The sequence below is a fragment of the Scyliorhinus canicula genome, chromosome 2, assembly GCF_902713615.1.
Source record: "Scyliorhinus canicula chromosome 2, sScyCan1.1, whole genome shotgun sequence".
NCBI classification, from domain to species: Eukaryota; Metazoa; Chordata; class Chondrichthyes; order Carcharhiniformes; family Scyliorhinidae; genus Scyliorhinus; species Scyliorhinus canicula.
In genome coordinates, this window is record NC_052147.1 from 152,477,157 (window position 1) to 152,495,118 (window position 17,962).

The window sequence follows — 17,962 nt, forward strand, 5'->3', positions numbered from 1 at the left end:
TGATAGAGGCGGTGGCTGTGGTGGCTGTGGAGGCTTCCGACGTCCCCCGCAATTGGACAGATGTTCCTCATCCCCATCGTCCCCGTCCTCCCAACCTTGCTTCGCATTGCTGACCGGCGCCGGGGTGGGAGTAGCATTCTTTCGTTCTTTACATTCCTTTCTTAAGACCTCTACTGTTTTAACAATTCCCCCTTCGGTGAGGCCAATGCCCAATTTCGAGGCATTAGCCTGCCAGCTAGCCAGTGTAGATGCATCTTTCACTGACTGACAGTATTCCCTCCATAAAGCAATTAATTTCTTTGTGGTGGAACCGCAATTGTTTTTCCAGATCACCTGTTGGGCCTCTAGGACAGGACCCAAGTCTTTAGGTCCCCCCAGAGGCCATTTATCCTTGCCTAGGTTTTTATGGAGGGCCCCCGACAATTGTCGGAGATGCTTTGAGTGTTTCGGGTATTTTTCACAGAGAATCCGGAGCGCACTGCCCGGATCATCACAAGTATCTACGGTATTACCCATGGTGGAATTCTAATTCCACTCTCGTTTCCTAGTAGTCTAGATAACACTGCCCGAGAATTACCTAATAGTCTGGAGCACACAGCCCGGAATCGTCTCCTAGCAGTCCCGAGAACCCCGCCTGTAATTTCTAGAGAACACAGCCCGAGAATTACCTAATAGTCTGGAGCACACAGCCCAGAATCATGGCGGCAGTCCCAGACCGCCCCTAGTGACGATAACTGCAGGGGTCACTTACCCTCCTTAAAACGGGTTCGCTGGACTGACCTGGATCTCGCAGAGGCTTCTCGACAAACCAACGGCAAGGCTGAGCAACGATCAAACTAGTAGTAGGCGAATACCAAGGTGGAAAAAAAATTTTTACTCACGTTGGGGGCCAAATTCGTCCTCTACTTTGAACGAGCTCAGTCGATTACGCCGGTTGGGTAGCGCAGACACCTCTGGAGATCCCACCGCTGCCACCAAATGTGAATTGCGCTTTCACATAGCCGTCCGTCAGTCCAGAAGTAAAACACTCGAACACGTCAGTAACGAATATTCGTTTATTCACGGCCGGGACAAATCTCTAAGTAGTCGGGGAACCACCTTCGAGAAGTGCCAAAGTCCCAAAGTATGGACTGTCTCTTTATACAATCACAGCTTAGAGGTGGTCCCCTTAAATTCCTAGATACACCAATGATTTGGCAAGGATCCAGAACATGTACTTATATGGAATTATTATCCTAAGGTAGGCTGGTGACTGTGACATAACTTGCTGCTGTTAACGGTTTTTTTATCCTATCTGTCCATCAGGTCCAACTTCCTTATCTCCTTCCCTCTCATGCTCCTGAGTCAGCACTTTCGCATTCCAATGTCCCAACTTCCTTATCTCCTTCCCTCTCATGCTCCTGAGTCAGCTCTTTGCTGTCCCTGTATTAACAGATACAGAGTTCTGCTCTCATTTCATTCCCTCAACCCTTTAACATATTTTTACTTGAGGATCACAGATATATTTCAGACCCTTAATATTACATACAGACAGCAAGGTTATAACAAGACGATAAATGAAATCCACTTCCACAAACTCGTTGATGGGGGCGGGGTCCTTCCATTTGCCCCTGGAGCTTGAGGGAGCTCACAGAGTGCTGGCCAGGAGGCCCAAGACGGATGGACCTCCGCGGGCGGAGCTGGTGCGGTTCCATTGGTTCAGTGACCGGGAGTGTGTGCTGCGCTGGGCCAAGAAAGAGAGGAGCAGCAAGTGGGAGAATTCGATAGTGCGAATCTACCAGGACTGGGGTGCGGAGGTGGCTAAGCGGCGGGCCGGGTTTAACCGGACGAAGGCGGTGCTGCATGCCAGGCAGGTCAAATTTGGAATGCTGCAGCCTGCGCATCTGTGGGTGACATATAAGGACCGACACCACTACTTCGAGTCCCCGGAGGAGGCGTGGGCCTTTGTACAGGCGGAGAAGCTGGACTCAAACTAGGGTCTGGGGGCCGCGGGGCCCTGTGTACTACGGTTGTTGCTGTTTTTGCTGTTGCTGTTTTTGTAATTTTGACAAGTGTTTTTTCTGCTGGTTTTCTCCATCCGGGCCCATAGGGAAAGAAGGGAGGGGAGAGACTGGTGGGGAAGCTCCTGGATGTGAATAGGAGGTACGCGGAGGCCCTGGAGGAGGGATTGCTGGGGGAACGGCGTAGCTTGCAGGCCAAGTTCGACTTGCTGACCACCAGAAAGGCGGAGACACAGTGGAGGAGGGCGCAAAGCGCGGTATATGAGTATGGGGAGAAGGCGAGCAGGATGCTGGCGCATCAGCTCCGCAGGCGAGATGCGGCTAGGGAAATTGGTGGAGTGATGGATAAGGGTGGGAAGGGGGCAGAGGTGAACGGGGTCTTTAGGGACTTTTACGAGGAACTGTACCGGTCGGAACCTCCGATGGGGAGAGGGGGATGGAGAGCTTCATGAACAGGCTACGTTTCCCAAAGGTGCAGGAGGAACTGGTGGAGGGGCTTGGGGCGCCGATAGAGTTGGAGGAGCTAGTCAGGGGGATTGGTCAAATGCAGTCAGGTAAGGTGCCGGGGCCGGATGGGTTCCCGGTGCAATTTTATAAAAAGTATGCGGATCTGGTGGGCCCTCTGCTGGTGCAAGCCTTCAATGAGGCATGGGAAGGGGGGGCTTTGTCCCCCCGACGATGTCACGGGCGCTGATTTCTTTGTTCCTGAAGCGGGATAAGGACCCCTTGCAGTGTGGATCATACAGGCCAATCTCGCTCCTCAATGTGGATGCTAAGTTGCTGGCGAAGATCCTGGCCACCAGGATAGAGGACTGTGCCAGGGGTGATACATGAGGATCAGACAGGATTTGTCAAGGGAAGACAGCTTAACACGAATGTGCGGAGATTGTTAAATGTTATTATGATGTCGGCGGTGGAGGGGGAGGCGGAGATAGTGGTGGCGCTGGATGCAGAGAAGGCGTTTGATAGAGTTGAGTGGGGGTACCTGTGGGAGGTGCTGGAGCGGTTCGGATTCGGGGAGGGGTTCATCAAATGGGTGAGGTTGCCCTATGAGGCCCCGATGGCGAGCGTAGTTACTAATGGAAGGAGATCAGAGTACTTCAGGCTCTACCGTGGGACCAGGCAGGGTTGTCCCCGGTCCCCCTTGCTTTTTGCAATGGCAATTGAACCTCTGGCTATGGCGTTGAGGGAGTCGGGGAAGTGGAGGGGTCTGGTGCAGGGTGGGGAGGAACATCAGGGATCGCTGTATGCGAACGACCTGCTGCTGTATGTGGCGGACCCAGAGGGGGGAATGCCGGGGGTGATGGAGCTGTTGGCTGAGTTTGGGAGCTTCTAGGCAAGAGTGAGGTATTTGTAGTACACCCGGGTGATCAGGAGGAGTGAATTGGGAGGCTCCCGTTTGAGAGGGCAGTGAAGAATTTCAGATACCTGGGGGTACTGGTGGCCAGGAGTTGGGGGACTCTCCATAAGCTTAATTTTACCAGACTTGTGGAGCAGATGGAGGAGGAATTCAAAAGGTGGGACATGGTGCCGCTATCGCTGGCGCGTAGAGTGCAGTCCATCAAAATGACGGTACTCCCGAGGTTCTTGTTCCTTTTTCAGTGTTTGCCCATCTTTATCCCTAGGACCTTTTTTAGAAGGGTGACTAGCAGCATCATGAGCTTTGTTTGGGCGCATGGGACCCCGAGGGTGAAGAGGGTCTTCTTGGAGCTGGGTAGAGATGGAGGGGGGCTGGCGCTACCCAATCCCTCGGGGTATTATTGGGCGGCCAACGTGTCGATGGTGCGCAAGTGGGTGGTGGAGGGGGAGGGGGCAGCATGGAAACGGTTGGAGATGGCGTCCTGTGGAGGCACAAGCCTGGGGGCCCTGGTAACGGCGCCGTTGCCGCTCCCTCCTACGAGGTATACCATGAGTCTGGTGGTGGCGGCTACACTCAAGATTTGGGGGCAGTGGAGGCGACATAGGGGGGAAGTGGGGGGCTCGATGGAGGCTCGGCTAAGGGGGAACCATCGGTTCGTCCCGGGGAACATTGATGGGGGGTTCCAGGGTTGGCACAGAGCGGGCATCAGACAGCTGAGGGACCTGTTCATTGATGGGAGGTTTGCGAGCCTGGGGGAGTTGGAGGAGAAATTTGGACTCCCCTCGGGGAACATGTCCAGGTATCTGCAGGTAAAGGCATTTGCTAGGCGGCAGGTGGAGGGATTCCCTTTGCTTCCAGCGAGGGGGGTGAGTGACAGGGTGCTTTTGTGGGTCTGGGTCGAGGATGGGAAGATATCTGATATCTACAAGGTTATGCAGGAGGTGGAGGAGGCGTCAGTAGAGGAGCTAAAGGCTAAGTGGGAAGGGGAACGGGGGGAACAGATCGAAGATGGGACATGGGCTGATGCCCTGGAGAGGGTTAATTCTTCCACCTCGTGTGCGCGGCTTAGCCTCATCCAATTCAAGGTGCTGCACCGGGCCCACATGACTGGGACGAGGATGAGTAGGTTCTTTGGGGGGGAAGATAGGTGTGTCAGGTCCTCGGGGAGTCCAGCGAACCATGCCCATATGTTCTGGGCATGCCCGGCACTGGAAGGGGGTGGCGAGGACGGTGTCGAGGGTGGTAGGATCCAGGGTCAAGCCAGGCTGGGGGACTCGCGATTTTTGGGGTTGCAGTGGAGCCGGGAGAGCAGGAAGCGAGAGAAGCCGGTGTTTTGGCCTTTGCGTCCCTAGTAGCCCGGCGGAGGATCTTGCTACAATGGAAGGATGCGAGGCCCCCAAGTGTGGAGACCTGGATCAATCACACGGCGGGTTTTATTAGACTAGAGAAGGTCAAATTCGCCCTGAGAGGATCGGTACAAGGGTTCTTTAGGTGGTGGCAGCCTTTCCTCGACTTTCTGGCTCAATGATAGGGAACTAGGTCAGCAGCAGCAGCAACCCGGGGGGGGGGGGGGGGGGAGGGGGGCGTTGACTGTTAATTTAATTTTAATTTATTTTTAAGTTCTCTTGTTGTTTACTGGGGTCGGGGGGGTGGGGGGGGGTGGTACATGCGTTGCCACGGTCCTGGGGGTGTTACACTTATTATGTTGTTTTATTGTTGCTTGGTATTGTTTGTTGTTATATTTTCTGTAAAAAATTTCAATAAAAATTATTTTAAAAAAAAGAAAAGGGTCAAATTATTCTAAATGATGAAGCGGGATCTCACCATTATTCTTAGAATTCCCCCCTCCACCAAAAAGGGTCGGTTAGCTCTAAATAGTGAGCAGGGATCTGACCATTATGCTTAGAATTCCCCCCCTAGACCAAAAAGGGTTGATTATTTCTAAATAGTGAGCAGGGATCTCACCATTTCTTTTGGTCTTCCTCAGATGGATTCGCTGTGATGCTCGGTTCATCATTGTGCTTCCCATGTACCGAGGGCAGCTCTGAGAGCTGGCTCGCTGGCTGCTGAATTATTAGGGTGTATATAGCCCTTTGCAGTCTTAGTTTCCAGATTACCTTTATTGAAATGTAACTGCCCCTTGCTGACTGTGGCTAATGCGAGCTCCCAGTCTTTGAATTATCTTATTCTGTTTGACAGGTAATACATTTGTTTGGAAGGTAATAAATTTGTTTGTTGCTTCATCAGCAACTTTTCTGATGTCTGGCTCTAGTGATGTTTTTTCAGTCTCAATACTGGATAAGAACTCGTGTTCATCGAAGCAGTTCGCCTCTGCACTTCTATGGGTCAGCTGGTGTCAGCGGCAGGTCGCCCTGTACTTCCAACCTTATCTGGCTTGGACCTATATCCTCTGACTTGATTACTTGCTAAAAGGTTTTTAACTTCAAAACTGTGTAAAATATAATATAAACGCACCACCTCATGTGTTTCTTTAGCTGGAAAGCAGTTGTCTCATTTAACTGGCGTCAGCAGGTTTTCACCCAATTCAAACCTAAAATCCTGGCAATTCATTTTAACTGCTTAATAAAATAATTCACTTCTGAGAAAATGCGAAATACTGTTTCCCTTCATGTAACTAAAATCACTTGAATGTCATTTAACTTGAAAAGCAGGCATCAGCTTTACAGCATGAATTGTCACCAGCTATTTGCTTAACGCCATGAAGACTATTTGCTTTTCAGAACCACCTTTAGCTGCTGCTGCTGTTAACCCTTCGTGGGACTTATCCCTTACTTTTAAAATCCCAAGTTTTTCCAGACTTCCATGGTTCAAATGACATATTTTCCTATTTTATTTTGCAGACGGAATATGTATCGCTCAAACGTCTCATTCTTTTTAGGAGAACAATGTTTATCAAAGTGGCTCACCACTTCATCATATTTCTTGCGATCCTCATTATCGAACGCACACGAGTTATACAGTTCAATAGCTTGTGGACCTGCCACAGTTAGTAGCAAAGCGATTTGCCTTTCAACAGGCTGGTCCGATAGGCCGAGGGCCGAAACATAGAGTTTGAACCGTTGCTTGAACAGCTGCCAGTTTTCACCTTCATTACCAGACATCTGAAGCTGGGCGGGGGGCCCTCAGTTTCTCCATCTTGAGCTTCAGCATCTTCTGGTGCGTTGAGTCACCTCAGGCTGCAGTCCACCAGATCGGGCTTCCAGCTAAATGGCTACCATTGTCATTGCCATCGCTATCTTTAAATCTTCACCACTCGTGGTACCATGTTGTATTTGGTCTTCTCCCTTGCAAAGGAATGCACCAAACACCTTGACTTGTCTAAACCAGAATCTTCATTGAGTCGTGCATGGTAAGATTGTAATCTGTTTCAGAGCACGTTATCATGGAGTCTCCTTATACTCCTCTGGAACTACACCTAGCACCGACCATTCACCTGTATGTCTAACCACCATCTCCAACAACCATCTTGAGATGGCTGGATGTGCCTGCCCTTATATGGGAGTTACTGGTCACATGACCACGGTCTCGGGACTGTATTGTGTGTCTGCACCACCACCTGCTGGTTGGAGGTCGCACACCATCCATCTATAATATCACCCACAGGTACATCACCACAATTCCCAGCCTCTTTAATCATAAGTAACCCTTCTCTGTCTGTCACTTTTGATCCCACAATGTTATTGCTGAGGAGCAGGTCAATCCCGTCCATGGGAAAACTGGGGACAAATCCCATGGTCACCATTCCTGAGGAAAGGTTACATTCCAGCTTCAGAATCCTTGAAGCCCTCTTAAACTCCCCAGCACTCATCAACTGGGATGTGGTAGCACCGTCAGAACTATAGCCCGATCTGCTATGGTCTCTGACTGACTCCCACTTTCTGCACAGGGTTTACTTGGCCCAAGGAATGGATTTTCCCATAAACTCCAGCATCAGCTACCTTTCGGCACAGGCCTCCCGGTCTGGCCGTTCTCCTCAGGACCATCCTTTCAGGCCCGAGGAGGGCCCACTGCAGTTCCACACGTCCTTTCTCTCCCCGTGGGTGCTCAGTTTCCTATCACTCCTCCACTTTCTATCCCTTTCAGGGGAGCGATGGCACAGTGGTTAGCACTGCTGCCTCACAGCATCAGGGACCGGGGTTCAATTCCAGCCTCGGGAGTCTGTGTGGAGTTTCCTCCCACAGTCCAAAGATGTGCAGGTTAGGTGGATTGGCCAGGCTAAATTGCCCCTTGGTTTCCAAAAGGTTAGGTGGGGTTACTGAGTTACGGGGATAGGGTAAAGGCCTGGGCTTCAGTCGCGTGCTCTTTCCAAGGACCAGTGCAGACTTGATGGGCCGAATGGCCTCCTTCTGCACTGTAAATTCTATGATTCTATGATTCAGGTGGTTGGGGAAGAGGAGGGAAGGGTTTCCTTTGGGATGAATGGATCAGCTCATAATCATCAGCCAGGATTGCTGCCTGCCCCGTTACTCTCTGTGCTTTATTATTGGGAAAGGTTAACGCCTTGAGGAGAATGATTTCATAAGGGGTTTCATGGATTGCCTTTGCTTTAAGTTCCCTTACCCCACGAAGTTCCCTTACCCCACTAAGTTCCCTAAGTTCCCTTACCCCACTAAGTTCCCTGACCCCACTAAGTTTCCTGACCCCACTAAGTTCCCTTACCCCACTAAGTTCCCCGACCCCACTAAGTTCCCTAAGTTCCCTTACCCCACTAAGTTCCCTGACCCCACTAAGTTCCCTGACCCCACTAAGTTCCCTTACCCCACTAAGTTCCCCGACCCCACTAAGTTCCCCGACCCCACTAAGTTCCCCGACCCCACTAAGTTCCCCGACCCCACTAAGTTCCCCGACCCCACTAAGTTCCCTTACCCCACTAAGTTCCCTTACCCCACTGGTTGAAAACGCGCTGCTCAAGCCTTTCAGGACATTTCCTGAGGGGATAGGATTTCTGACGGTCCATCTCTGGCCTACACTGGTCTGCACTTCAAATAGCCGTTTCCTCCTCTCCGTTCCCTCTGGCACCCATGATTCTCAGATTCTGCCAACTCGGCCTGTTCCCCTGGCCGTCGTCTTTGGACCGGATTCTCCGGGACATCGTGCCGAAGTCACAAACGCGATCGGCCGGAGAATCAGCTCGGACACCAAAATTGGGTTTGATGCTGGTTTCGTGCTGAATCCGGAATCCGGATTCTCCGGACCGCTGAACCTGAAGAAATGGTGGCGCCCACCGCGCGGCCTGCAGAATCGCAATATCCACCCCGACGACCAATTCTCTGGGGCCCCAGCGATTCTGCGGCCCGGATGTGCCGATTTCCTGAGGGCGTGGCTCTAACCACCGATACAAAATCGTGATCCCAGCGCGTTGGCTGAGGCGGCCTCGAGAGACGGTGGGAGTTGGCGTGGGTAGGGGCTGTGGGCTCCCGTAACCGACACACCGGCTGTGTTTCTGTGGGGGGGGGGGGGGGGGGGGCTTGCCAGGGTCAGGGGACGGGAAGGGGGGATGACAGGCCGAGCAGTCTGGGAGCCCCCGATATGACAGGGCGGTGCACACGCACCGAGCGCCATTACGACGGCCATTTTGTTGGCCACCCACTCCTGGCGTTGGGTGCACCAAGGGTTAACGGCCGTCTGGGTGGGTGCTGCCCCCCTCCTCGGCCACCTCACTCAACCGGCGGCACCCACCGGGGGACCACCCACAGCCACACTGACGCCAGCCCCCAATAAGGGCAGAGCCATGAAACAGTGGCCCGAGCAGCAGGGATGGCCACCAGGAGCGGGGGCACCTACGGGGCGGGGGTGGGTCACACGGTGCCAACCGGGGTGACCATGTAGCCCATGGTACCTGGTTGTGCACGGGTGTATGCACCATGATAACATGTTCTCCCCTCACCCCCTGCAGAGTATCATGTTTGGTCACCACCCAGCGATATTGGTCGCCATAGCGAGGCCGCTGCCCTGCAGCCCTGTGGCAGCGTCAGCGAAGGTGGTCACCATGGTGAGGCCGCTGCCCTGCAGCCCTGTGGCAGCATCAGCGAAGGCGGTCACCATGGTGAGGCCGCTGCCCTGCAGCAATGTGGCAGCATCAGCGAAGGCGGTCGCCATGGCGAGGCCGCTGCCCTGCAGCCCTGTGGCAGCATCAGCGAAGGCGCGCAGAGAGGAGGCAGAGGCTGCAGTAGAGGAGCCGGCTGCAGAGGGGCAGGTGGCAGCCGCTCAGGCTGGAGGGCCACCCACCCGAAAGGCCGAGGGGGAGGAGGAGGAACGGGACGTTGAAGAGGAGGAGGAGGAGGAACAAGACAGGAAGGAAGAGGAGGAGGTGGTGGTGGTGCCAAGGAGGCGCCGGATGAGGCCCCGCGTGGACCGTGCCACATGTCCCATGAGGAACTCCCTGACCGGGCATTCAGGGGGAGACTGTGGATGAGCCGGGAGACTGTCGGACACGTCTGCCACATAATGGCACAGCTGGCACCGCAGGGGAGTGGGGAAGGACACCCACACCCGGTGGCCGTCAAGGTGACGGTCGGCCTGATATTTTATGCCACGGGGTCTTTCCAGTCGCCGAGTGGGGACCTGTCCGGCATCTCACCGGCATCGGCGCACAGGTACATCCGTGCAGTCACTGACACCCTGTATGCCCTGGCGGACAGGTACATCCAGTTCCCTGTGGACCACACCCACCAGGATGCCCGGGCAGCGGGCATCGCTGCCATCGCCGGAATGCCGCGGGTTCAGATAGTAATCGAAGGGGTGCATGTTGCTCTACGGCCACCAGCGGATAACATACCGGGTTCCGGAGAATGTTCACCAACTGTAAACAGTCCCACTCCATGAACATTCAAGTAGTCTGTGACAACCAGATGAGGATCCTGCACGTCTGCACCCGGTACCCGGGCAGTGTGCATGGCCCGTTTGTGTTGGCACATCCTGTGATCCCCGGCATGTTCGAAGAACGCCCCCCCACCCCCCAGCTGCGCGGCTCGTTGCTGGGCAACAAGGGTTACCCGTTGTGGTTGTGGCTGATGACGCCTATATGGAGGCCATAGAGTGATGTGGAAAATTGCTACAATGATGCCCATTGTGCTACCAGGGCTGTGGTGGAGAGTTGCTTCAGGGTTCTGAAGATGCTCTTCAGGTGCCTGGACCACTCTGGAGGGGCCTCCAGTACGAGGCCAGGAGGGTCGCCCACATCGTGGTGGTCTGCTGCATCCTGCACAATATAGGCCAGCAGAGAGGCGATGTGCTGGAGGAGGATGAGGAGCAAGGGCAGGCCTCCCCAGACGAGGAGCATGAGGGGGAGGGGGACAATGGGTGGGACATGGGGGCCAGCCAGGCTCAGGAAGCTGCACTACGCTATCGCCAGGGCCAGCGAGCATGGGACGCTTTAGTCGATGCACTTTTCACCAACTAGGGGCGGCTGCTGGGCAGGGGCACAGACACCATAATACCACATCCCCTCACCCCCTCACCTCCCACACCACCTGACACCCTCCCCTCCCAAACCACCTGACACCCTCACCTCCCTCACCACCTGACACCCTCCCCTCCCACACCACCTGACCCCCTCCCCTCCCACACCACCTGACACCCTCCCCTCCCTCACCACCTGACAACCCTCCCCTCCCTCACCACCTGGCACCCTCCCCTCCCACACCACCTGACCACCTCACCTCCCACACCACCTGGCACCCTCCCCTCCCTCACCACCTGACCCCCTCCCCTCCCACACCACCTGACACCTCCCCTCCCTCACCACCTGACACCTCCCCTCCCTCACCAGCTGACACCCTCCCCTCCTACACCACCTGACACCCTCCCCTCCCACAACACCTGACACCATCCCCTCCCACACCACCTGGCACCCTCACCTCCCACACCACCTGGCACCCTCACCTCCCACACCACCTGACACCTCCCCTCCCTCACCACCTGACCCCCTCACCTCCCATACCACCTGACCCCCTCACCTCCCACACCACCTGACACCCGCCCCTCCCATACCACCTGACACCCTCACCTCCTACACCGCCTGACCCCCTCCCCTCCCACACCACCTGACACCCTCACCTCCTACACCACCTGACACCCTCACCTCCCTCACCACCTGACACCCTCACCTCCTACACCACCTGACACCCTCCCCTCCCACACCACCTGACACCCTCACCTCACACGGTCCTGTCGAATAGCTGGGGACGGAGTGATGGGGACGGTTGGGGGAGGGGGGCTGAACGTTCCACCCACTGGGCCTCACTCCTCCACCATCCCCCCCTCCCCCCTCACCCCCAGTGACCATTACTGATCGCCCCACCCCCACACCAATCAGACAGAGCACAGAGGCAGGTGTGAACGGTGATAACAGGTGTTTAATGTGAAGAGGTATATACAGTCTGTGCCCTCGCCCCTATAACTAAACTGTGCCCTGCACTGTGCCAACTTAACTTGTGTCTCACTTTTTGGCCTTCTGGGCCCTAACACTATGTCCAGGTGGTTCCCCAGACGGTACAGCAGGAGTGGAGGCGGATTGCTGAGAATCCTGCCCTGTGACTAGGGTCCCCATTGGCGCTTGTCTCCTGGGCCAGCCAGGCCTGGATGGGCCCGGCTGCTCCCGGACGTCCTGGGTGGCGTGGTGCGCCCTGTTCTGCCTGCTGCCCACCAGATTCAACAGGGACAGGGGGGGGAAATGGATGTTCCAGGAACCCGAGACCTGTCTGGGCAGCAGCTGGTTGCTGGGGCTGGGCTGCCCTCTGACCAACCGGGCCCTCGGCTGCTCCTACCTCCACCTGCTGTCCTGGACTGACTGTGTGGTGCCCACCAGTGATTGTCCCAGAAGCCTCCTCGTTAATTTGCCCAACCGAGGTGATAGTCTCTGAGATGGTGGAGGATGTAGGAGATAGCAGTGCCGCAACGTCAATGTCCTCATCTGACCCAAAGTCCGGGGTCTCCCGGGTCATGGTCCCCAGTGTGTCCGTCCCCTGTCTGTCCGTCCCCTGTGTCTCCGTCCCCTGTGTGTCCGTCCCCTGTGTGTCAGTCCCCTGTGTGTCCGTCCCCTGTATGTCCATCCCCTGTGTGTCCGTCCCCTGTATGTCCATCCCCTGTGTCTCCGTCCCCTGTGTGTCCGTCCCCTGTGTGTCAGTCCCCTGTGTGTCCGTCCCCTGTATGTCCATCCCCTGTGTGTCCGTCCCCTGTATGTCCATCCCCTGTGTGTCTGTCCCCCTGTATGTCCATCCCCTGTGTGTCCGTCCCCCTGTGTGTCCGTCCCCTGTATGTCCATCCCCTGTGTGTCTGTCCCCTGTGTGTCCGTCCCCTGTGTGTCTGTCCCCTGTCTGTCCGTCCCCCTGTGTGTCCGTCCCCTGTGTGTCCGTCCCCCTGTGTGTCCGTCCCCCTGTGTGTCCGTCCCCCTGTGTGTCCATCCCCTGTGTGTCTGTCCCCCTGTGTGTCCGTCCCCCTGTGTGTCCATCCCCTGTGTGTCTGTCCCCCTGTGTGTCCATCCCCCTGTGTGTCTGTCCCCTGTGTGTCCGTCCCCTGTATGTCCATCCCCTGTGTGTCCGTCCCCTGTGTGTCCGTCCCCTGTCTGTCCGTCCCCCTGTGTGTCCGTCTCCTGTGTGTCCGTCCCCCTGTGTGTCCGTCCCCTGTGTGTCCGTCCCTCTGTGTGTCCGTCCCCTGTGTGTCCGTCCCCTGTGTCGCTGTGTCCTGGTTCGACTCGGGCAGAGGGCTGGTGTTTCGGCTGCCCTCCCTGTCGGTGCTTGGGGTCCTGTGGGGTACCGGCCCTGACTCTGGCTTGGGGATGGGTGCGGGGGTCCCAGGATGAACCAGGCCCTTCGCCGACTAGTCCTGTAAGACACAAGGCAGCATGTATTGTTAGACAGGGGGACGGGGGTGAGGAATGAGGGCTGTCGGTGTGTTGGGTGAGGGCTGTGGGGTGCGCTGTGAGAGGGTGATGGGTGGAGGGGTCAGGGGGTGTGGGGTGGGAGGTGTGAACGCATGTATCATCAGTAGCTGCAACCAGGCAGGGGGTCTCACTTGGTGGGGCGCCTTCGACATCCATGTCGGCGACCTCCCTCTCCTCCATCCCGCCGACAATATCGAGTGCCCTCTGCTCGGGCACGGTGAGGGGACGCAGGTCTTCCAGTCTCCTTCCGGTCTCCCGCTCTCGGCGGGTATCAGCGGTCTTGTCCTGGGGGGAGCTGGGAGTGGGGGGGGGGGGCTGTCAAACACATGCAGCAGCAGTGTTAGACTGTGCAACACGACAGTGTTGCACGCATGCAGCATCCGTCTTTGATGGCTTTAGTGCACAGGGTACCTGGCCATTATGGTTGGCATGGGTGGGTGCAGCTATGTGGGTGGGGGTGGGACCGTCCCCCTGGGGCGGGGTCACATGAGGGGGATAGAGGGGTTGGTGCCAGGGGCACAGTGCTGGGTACTCACCCTGGCTGCCCTGAGGAGGTCGTGCAGTCCGCGCCACCACCCCGACGGCGCTGACGGTGTCGGCCAGCTCCGCTAGTGATGGGCCTGCTGTCCTGCGTTCCAGCCCGGGGTACAACACCAGCCTCCTCTCCACCATGGCATCCAGGAGGCTCTCTAGTTCCCCGTCCCTAAATCGGGGTGCTGCTCTCCGCTCCGCCATCTTGCCTGCGACGCTGTGTGTGTGTGTGGGGGGGGGGGGGGGGGGGGGGGTGTGGGGGGGAGAATAATTAACTCCAACCGCGGCGTCGTGTCAATGACACAATCAGCGAATCGGCTGCTGGTCCGTCTCCTGTTAGATGATGCACCCATGTTAGCCCCTTGTGGGCTGTTGAATGGCTCCAGCTGGGGGCCTGATGACTCCGTTGTGAAACTCCACGGTTTTCATGACGGCGTCAACACTTAGTCTCATTTTGGGAGAATCCAGCCCTTTGTCTTTCAGCCACTCCTGGGTTCTGACCAGGCTCGCTGCCTCGAACGCTGTGATCCAGTCCTCTTGGTCCGTGGCGGCCTTCTCGAGATCCCTTGTTGTCTTCTGCTGGGCCTTCAGCCTCTGCTCCATATTGCCCATCGCACCCTCTTGGGGGCCATCGCCGCTTCCACTGCCCTTCCGAAAGCTGCCAGAAGGTCTCTTCTCATCTCCTCCCTGTGTCTCTGGATCTCAGAGCTAATGAAGCCCGTGTTGACCATCAGTGCCTGGGTCTGTGCTGGGAGCTCTGTGGGGTCTGCCTCCCCAGTTCCGTGTCTCCACGTGTGCCCGTCAGCTCCAAGGCTGAGGCTTCCCTCCCCTCGTCTCTGCTGGCTTTTCAGCTCAGTGGCTGACTTTTTCCCATATTGCTTGGCAGTGTGTTCGATGGGGGGTTAGGCTGGGGGTTTGGAGGTACTTTTGGTGCCTATTTGCTGGGGTTAAAAGGCCGTAGTCGAAGATCTTACACGAGAGCCACCTTTCCTGCGACCGCTCAGGTCAGGGCCGCCACCGGAAGTCCAAAAGAGCCCTTTTCACTTCCTCATCACTGGTGGGACTTTCCTCAGTCAACAGGGAGTAAACCTTGTGATCTTTCCCTGTCAGCTTACTTTGCACAGTAAGACGTCTTACAACACCAGGTTAAAGTCCAACAGGTTTGTTTCAAACACGAGCTTTCGGAGCGCAGCTCCTTCCTCAGGTGAATGGCGAGGTTTGTTCCAGAAACATTTATATAGAAAAACTTGTTTGAAACAAACCTGTTGGACTTTAACCTGGTGTTGTAAGACTTCTTACTGTGCTCACCCCAGTCCAACGCTGGCATCTCCACATCATAGCTTACTTTGCAACAGCAGGGATCAGTGGAGAGTTGGTCACTCTGACTCTTTGGAAGACAGAAAGAAGGTGTCCACCTCCTGCCTCATCAAACATAGGAATTAAATGGGAAAACGGGAATGTTCCAGCCCTTGCATCTCAGCGAGGGGTGTGTTTAACTGTTGGCAGTTTAACCAACAATTAAAAATCATCCAGTTGGGTAATGAAGAGTTTGTTTGCTTTCTGATTGGACAACAGGCCTGTTGACAGAACCAATGGTGGGAATGTGAGGGCGGAGCAGTTGAAGGAAGGATGTCATGTGACACAACCTCCAGGAAAATGTCCGACCAGAGTTGGTAACCTGAGTGTACGCCCTCCCCCCACAGCTGCTTCGGGGCAAGAATTATTTTGAATGTGAGGTTGTTCAGTTGTAATAATTGGATCTGGAATTACTGAACACAGATATTTCTGTGGGGAGAGGGGAAGAGGGGATGTGAGTTTGACTCAGGGTGTGATTCTATTCTCAGAAGGGGAAGCCGTTCACCCTCGCAGTGGATATTGGATGTGGCTCAGGTCAGAGCACCAGGGGATTGGCTTCTTACTTTGACAAAGTGGTCGGAATTGATGTGAGTGAAGCTCAGATTGAAGAAGCCAAGAAGGTGGATGGGCCTGATAACGTCTCTTACAGGTAACCATAGCGATCTCGAGGTTTTGCAGCAACTACAAAAACTAAAGGGACAGCCTTGTTGAGAATGATCCAATTTAGTTCAGGAAGATTGATCACATTCAGACTGATCCAGACCAATAAAGTTGATGCTCATAGGAATTCTCGATGGGATTTAATAAAACTACCTGAGTGACAACAGGAAATGTGGATCTGGGATGCAGATACAAGGAGGTTTCATTAGGAATGTTTAAAAAGGATTTGGATGTGATTATGGGTCATTGACTGAAGATATCCAGTCAAAGTGATGCCGTTATCAACAATCACGCCCTGTGCTTTATATTGAGGTGATCTGATTATAAATTCAATGTTAATCCTGTAGAATTTATTGGTATGGCCACAATTTGAATGTGAACACTGATGCTCAGGAAAAGAGACGCTCAACGCAAAATTGCTGAGCAAAAACTTATAGCTAAGTTCCGCACGCATGAATGCGGACTCAACCGGGATCTGGGATTCATGTCGCATTACATTCGGCCCCCACCAACAAGCCTGGACTTGCAGAGGCCTACCGACTGAACTGGCTTGGGACAATTCACACCTCTTTAACCTGGAGTTACCTCTCTCTCTGCATCTTTGATGATTTGATTGCCTGCAGGTGCTCGCATTCCGGGGCATCTCTGACTGTGTCTACATAAACATTTCTGGAACAAGCCTTTCCATTCACCTGAAGAAGGAGCCGTGCTCCGAAAGCTCGTGTTTGAAACAAACCTGTTGGACTTTAACCTGGTGTTGTAAGACTTCTTACTGTGCTCACCCCAGTCCAACGCCGGCATCTCCACATCAGGAAAAGAGACACTGGGTCCATCTATCTGTTGTGCACAACAATGATGCCTTGTCCATCGCAATATATACACCCCTTCCAAAACGAGGTGATCCCCTGGGAGAGGTGAGAATCCAGATCAATCCAGGGCAGTCAACATGGAAATTGAGTAATTTCTCTCTGGCCCACGTAGACAATGAAAATAACTTTAGTAGATCACTCTGAACTTGATTAATGTTACCTGGCATCTCCATCCAGACTGATCCAGGACTAGCTCCTGCCTGAAGAATTTCAGTGAATCAATGTACTCCCACTAAGATGACAGTCTGTTCCTGGGGTTCATTGTTCTCTAGGGGATGAACCACCTCCTGATATCAAACTGAGATCTGTCTTTATGAACATTAAATTGTGATTCTCCCGCTGTCCCTGCTCCTCCCCAATCTATTCAATTTGAACACGCTTCCCCCTCACACACAATCTATTCACGTCATCATTTTATAAACCTTCAGTCGATTCACCGCAAGCTCTGAACATCTCTAAAGTATGAAAATGAAAATGAAATGAAAATCGCTTATTGTCACGAGTAGGCTTCAATGAAGTTACTGTGAAAAGCCCCAAGTCACCACATTCCGGTGCCTGTTCGGGGAGGCTGGTACAGGAATTGAACCCGCGTGCTGCTGGCCTCCCTTGGTCTGCTTTCAAAGCCAGCGATTTAGCCCACTGTGCTGAACAAATACTGCGGATGCTGGAAATCTCAAATAAAAACAGAGCTGGTTTAGCTCAGTGGGCTTGACAGCTGGTTTGTAATGCAGAACAAAGCCAGCAGCGCGGGTTCAATTCCCGTACCAGCTGAGAATTCTGAATTCTCCCTCTGTTTACCCGAACAGGCGCTGAGATTTGGCGACTAGGGACATTTCACAGTAACTTCCTTGCAGTGTTAATGTAAGCCTACTTGTGACAGTAAAGGTTATTATTATTATTATCATTATTAAAATGCTGGAAAAACTCAGCAGGGCCGGCAGCATCTGTGGAGAGAGAAACATTGGGTGTGATTTAACAGAAATGACACAGTCCCATGTCATATGTGTTTAGCGGGTGTTATCCGGCTATCGCAGCATCGAGAAAGACTCTGCTATCTCATAGGACTCTGTTTCATTTTGGGGCTCAGTAGGGAGCACCCCATTGAGGCCGTGCTTCGACCCATTTCCTGCACTGAGCTCCGCTTGAGATTCCCCAATGCGACTCCCAGAAACCCCCAATGCCCCAACTCACCAAAAAGGGGGTCATCGAGCCCCCTACACCCCAGCTAATAAGGGCACTCCCAGGCCCAATTCCCGTTGTGGGCAAACTGCCACTTGGGCAC

At 54.4% G+C, this 17,962-nt stretch overlaps 1 protein-coding gene across 1 annotated transcript in view; it reads left to right on the forward strand.

Annotated features, from left to right (window-relative positions):
• The window catches only part of LOC119959786 (putative methyltransferase DDB_G0268948), a 97,471-nt gene that overhangs the window by 12,244 nt on the left and 67,265 nt on the right, over positions 1 to 17,962 (forward strand). The window contains exon 2 of the mRNA XM_038787880.1: positions 15,640 to 15,800. Coding sequence (XP_038643808.1) covers positions 15,640 to 15,800 — 161 coding nt within the window. The remainder of the gene's footprint in view (positions 1 to 15,639; positions 15,801 to 17,962) is intronic.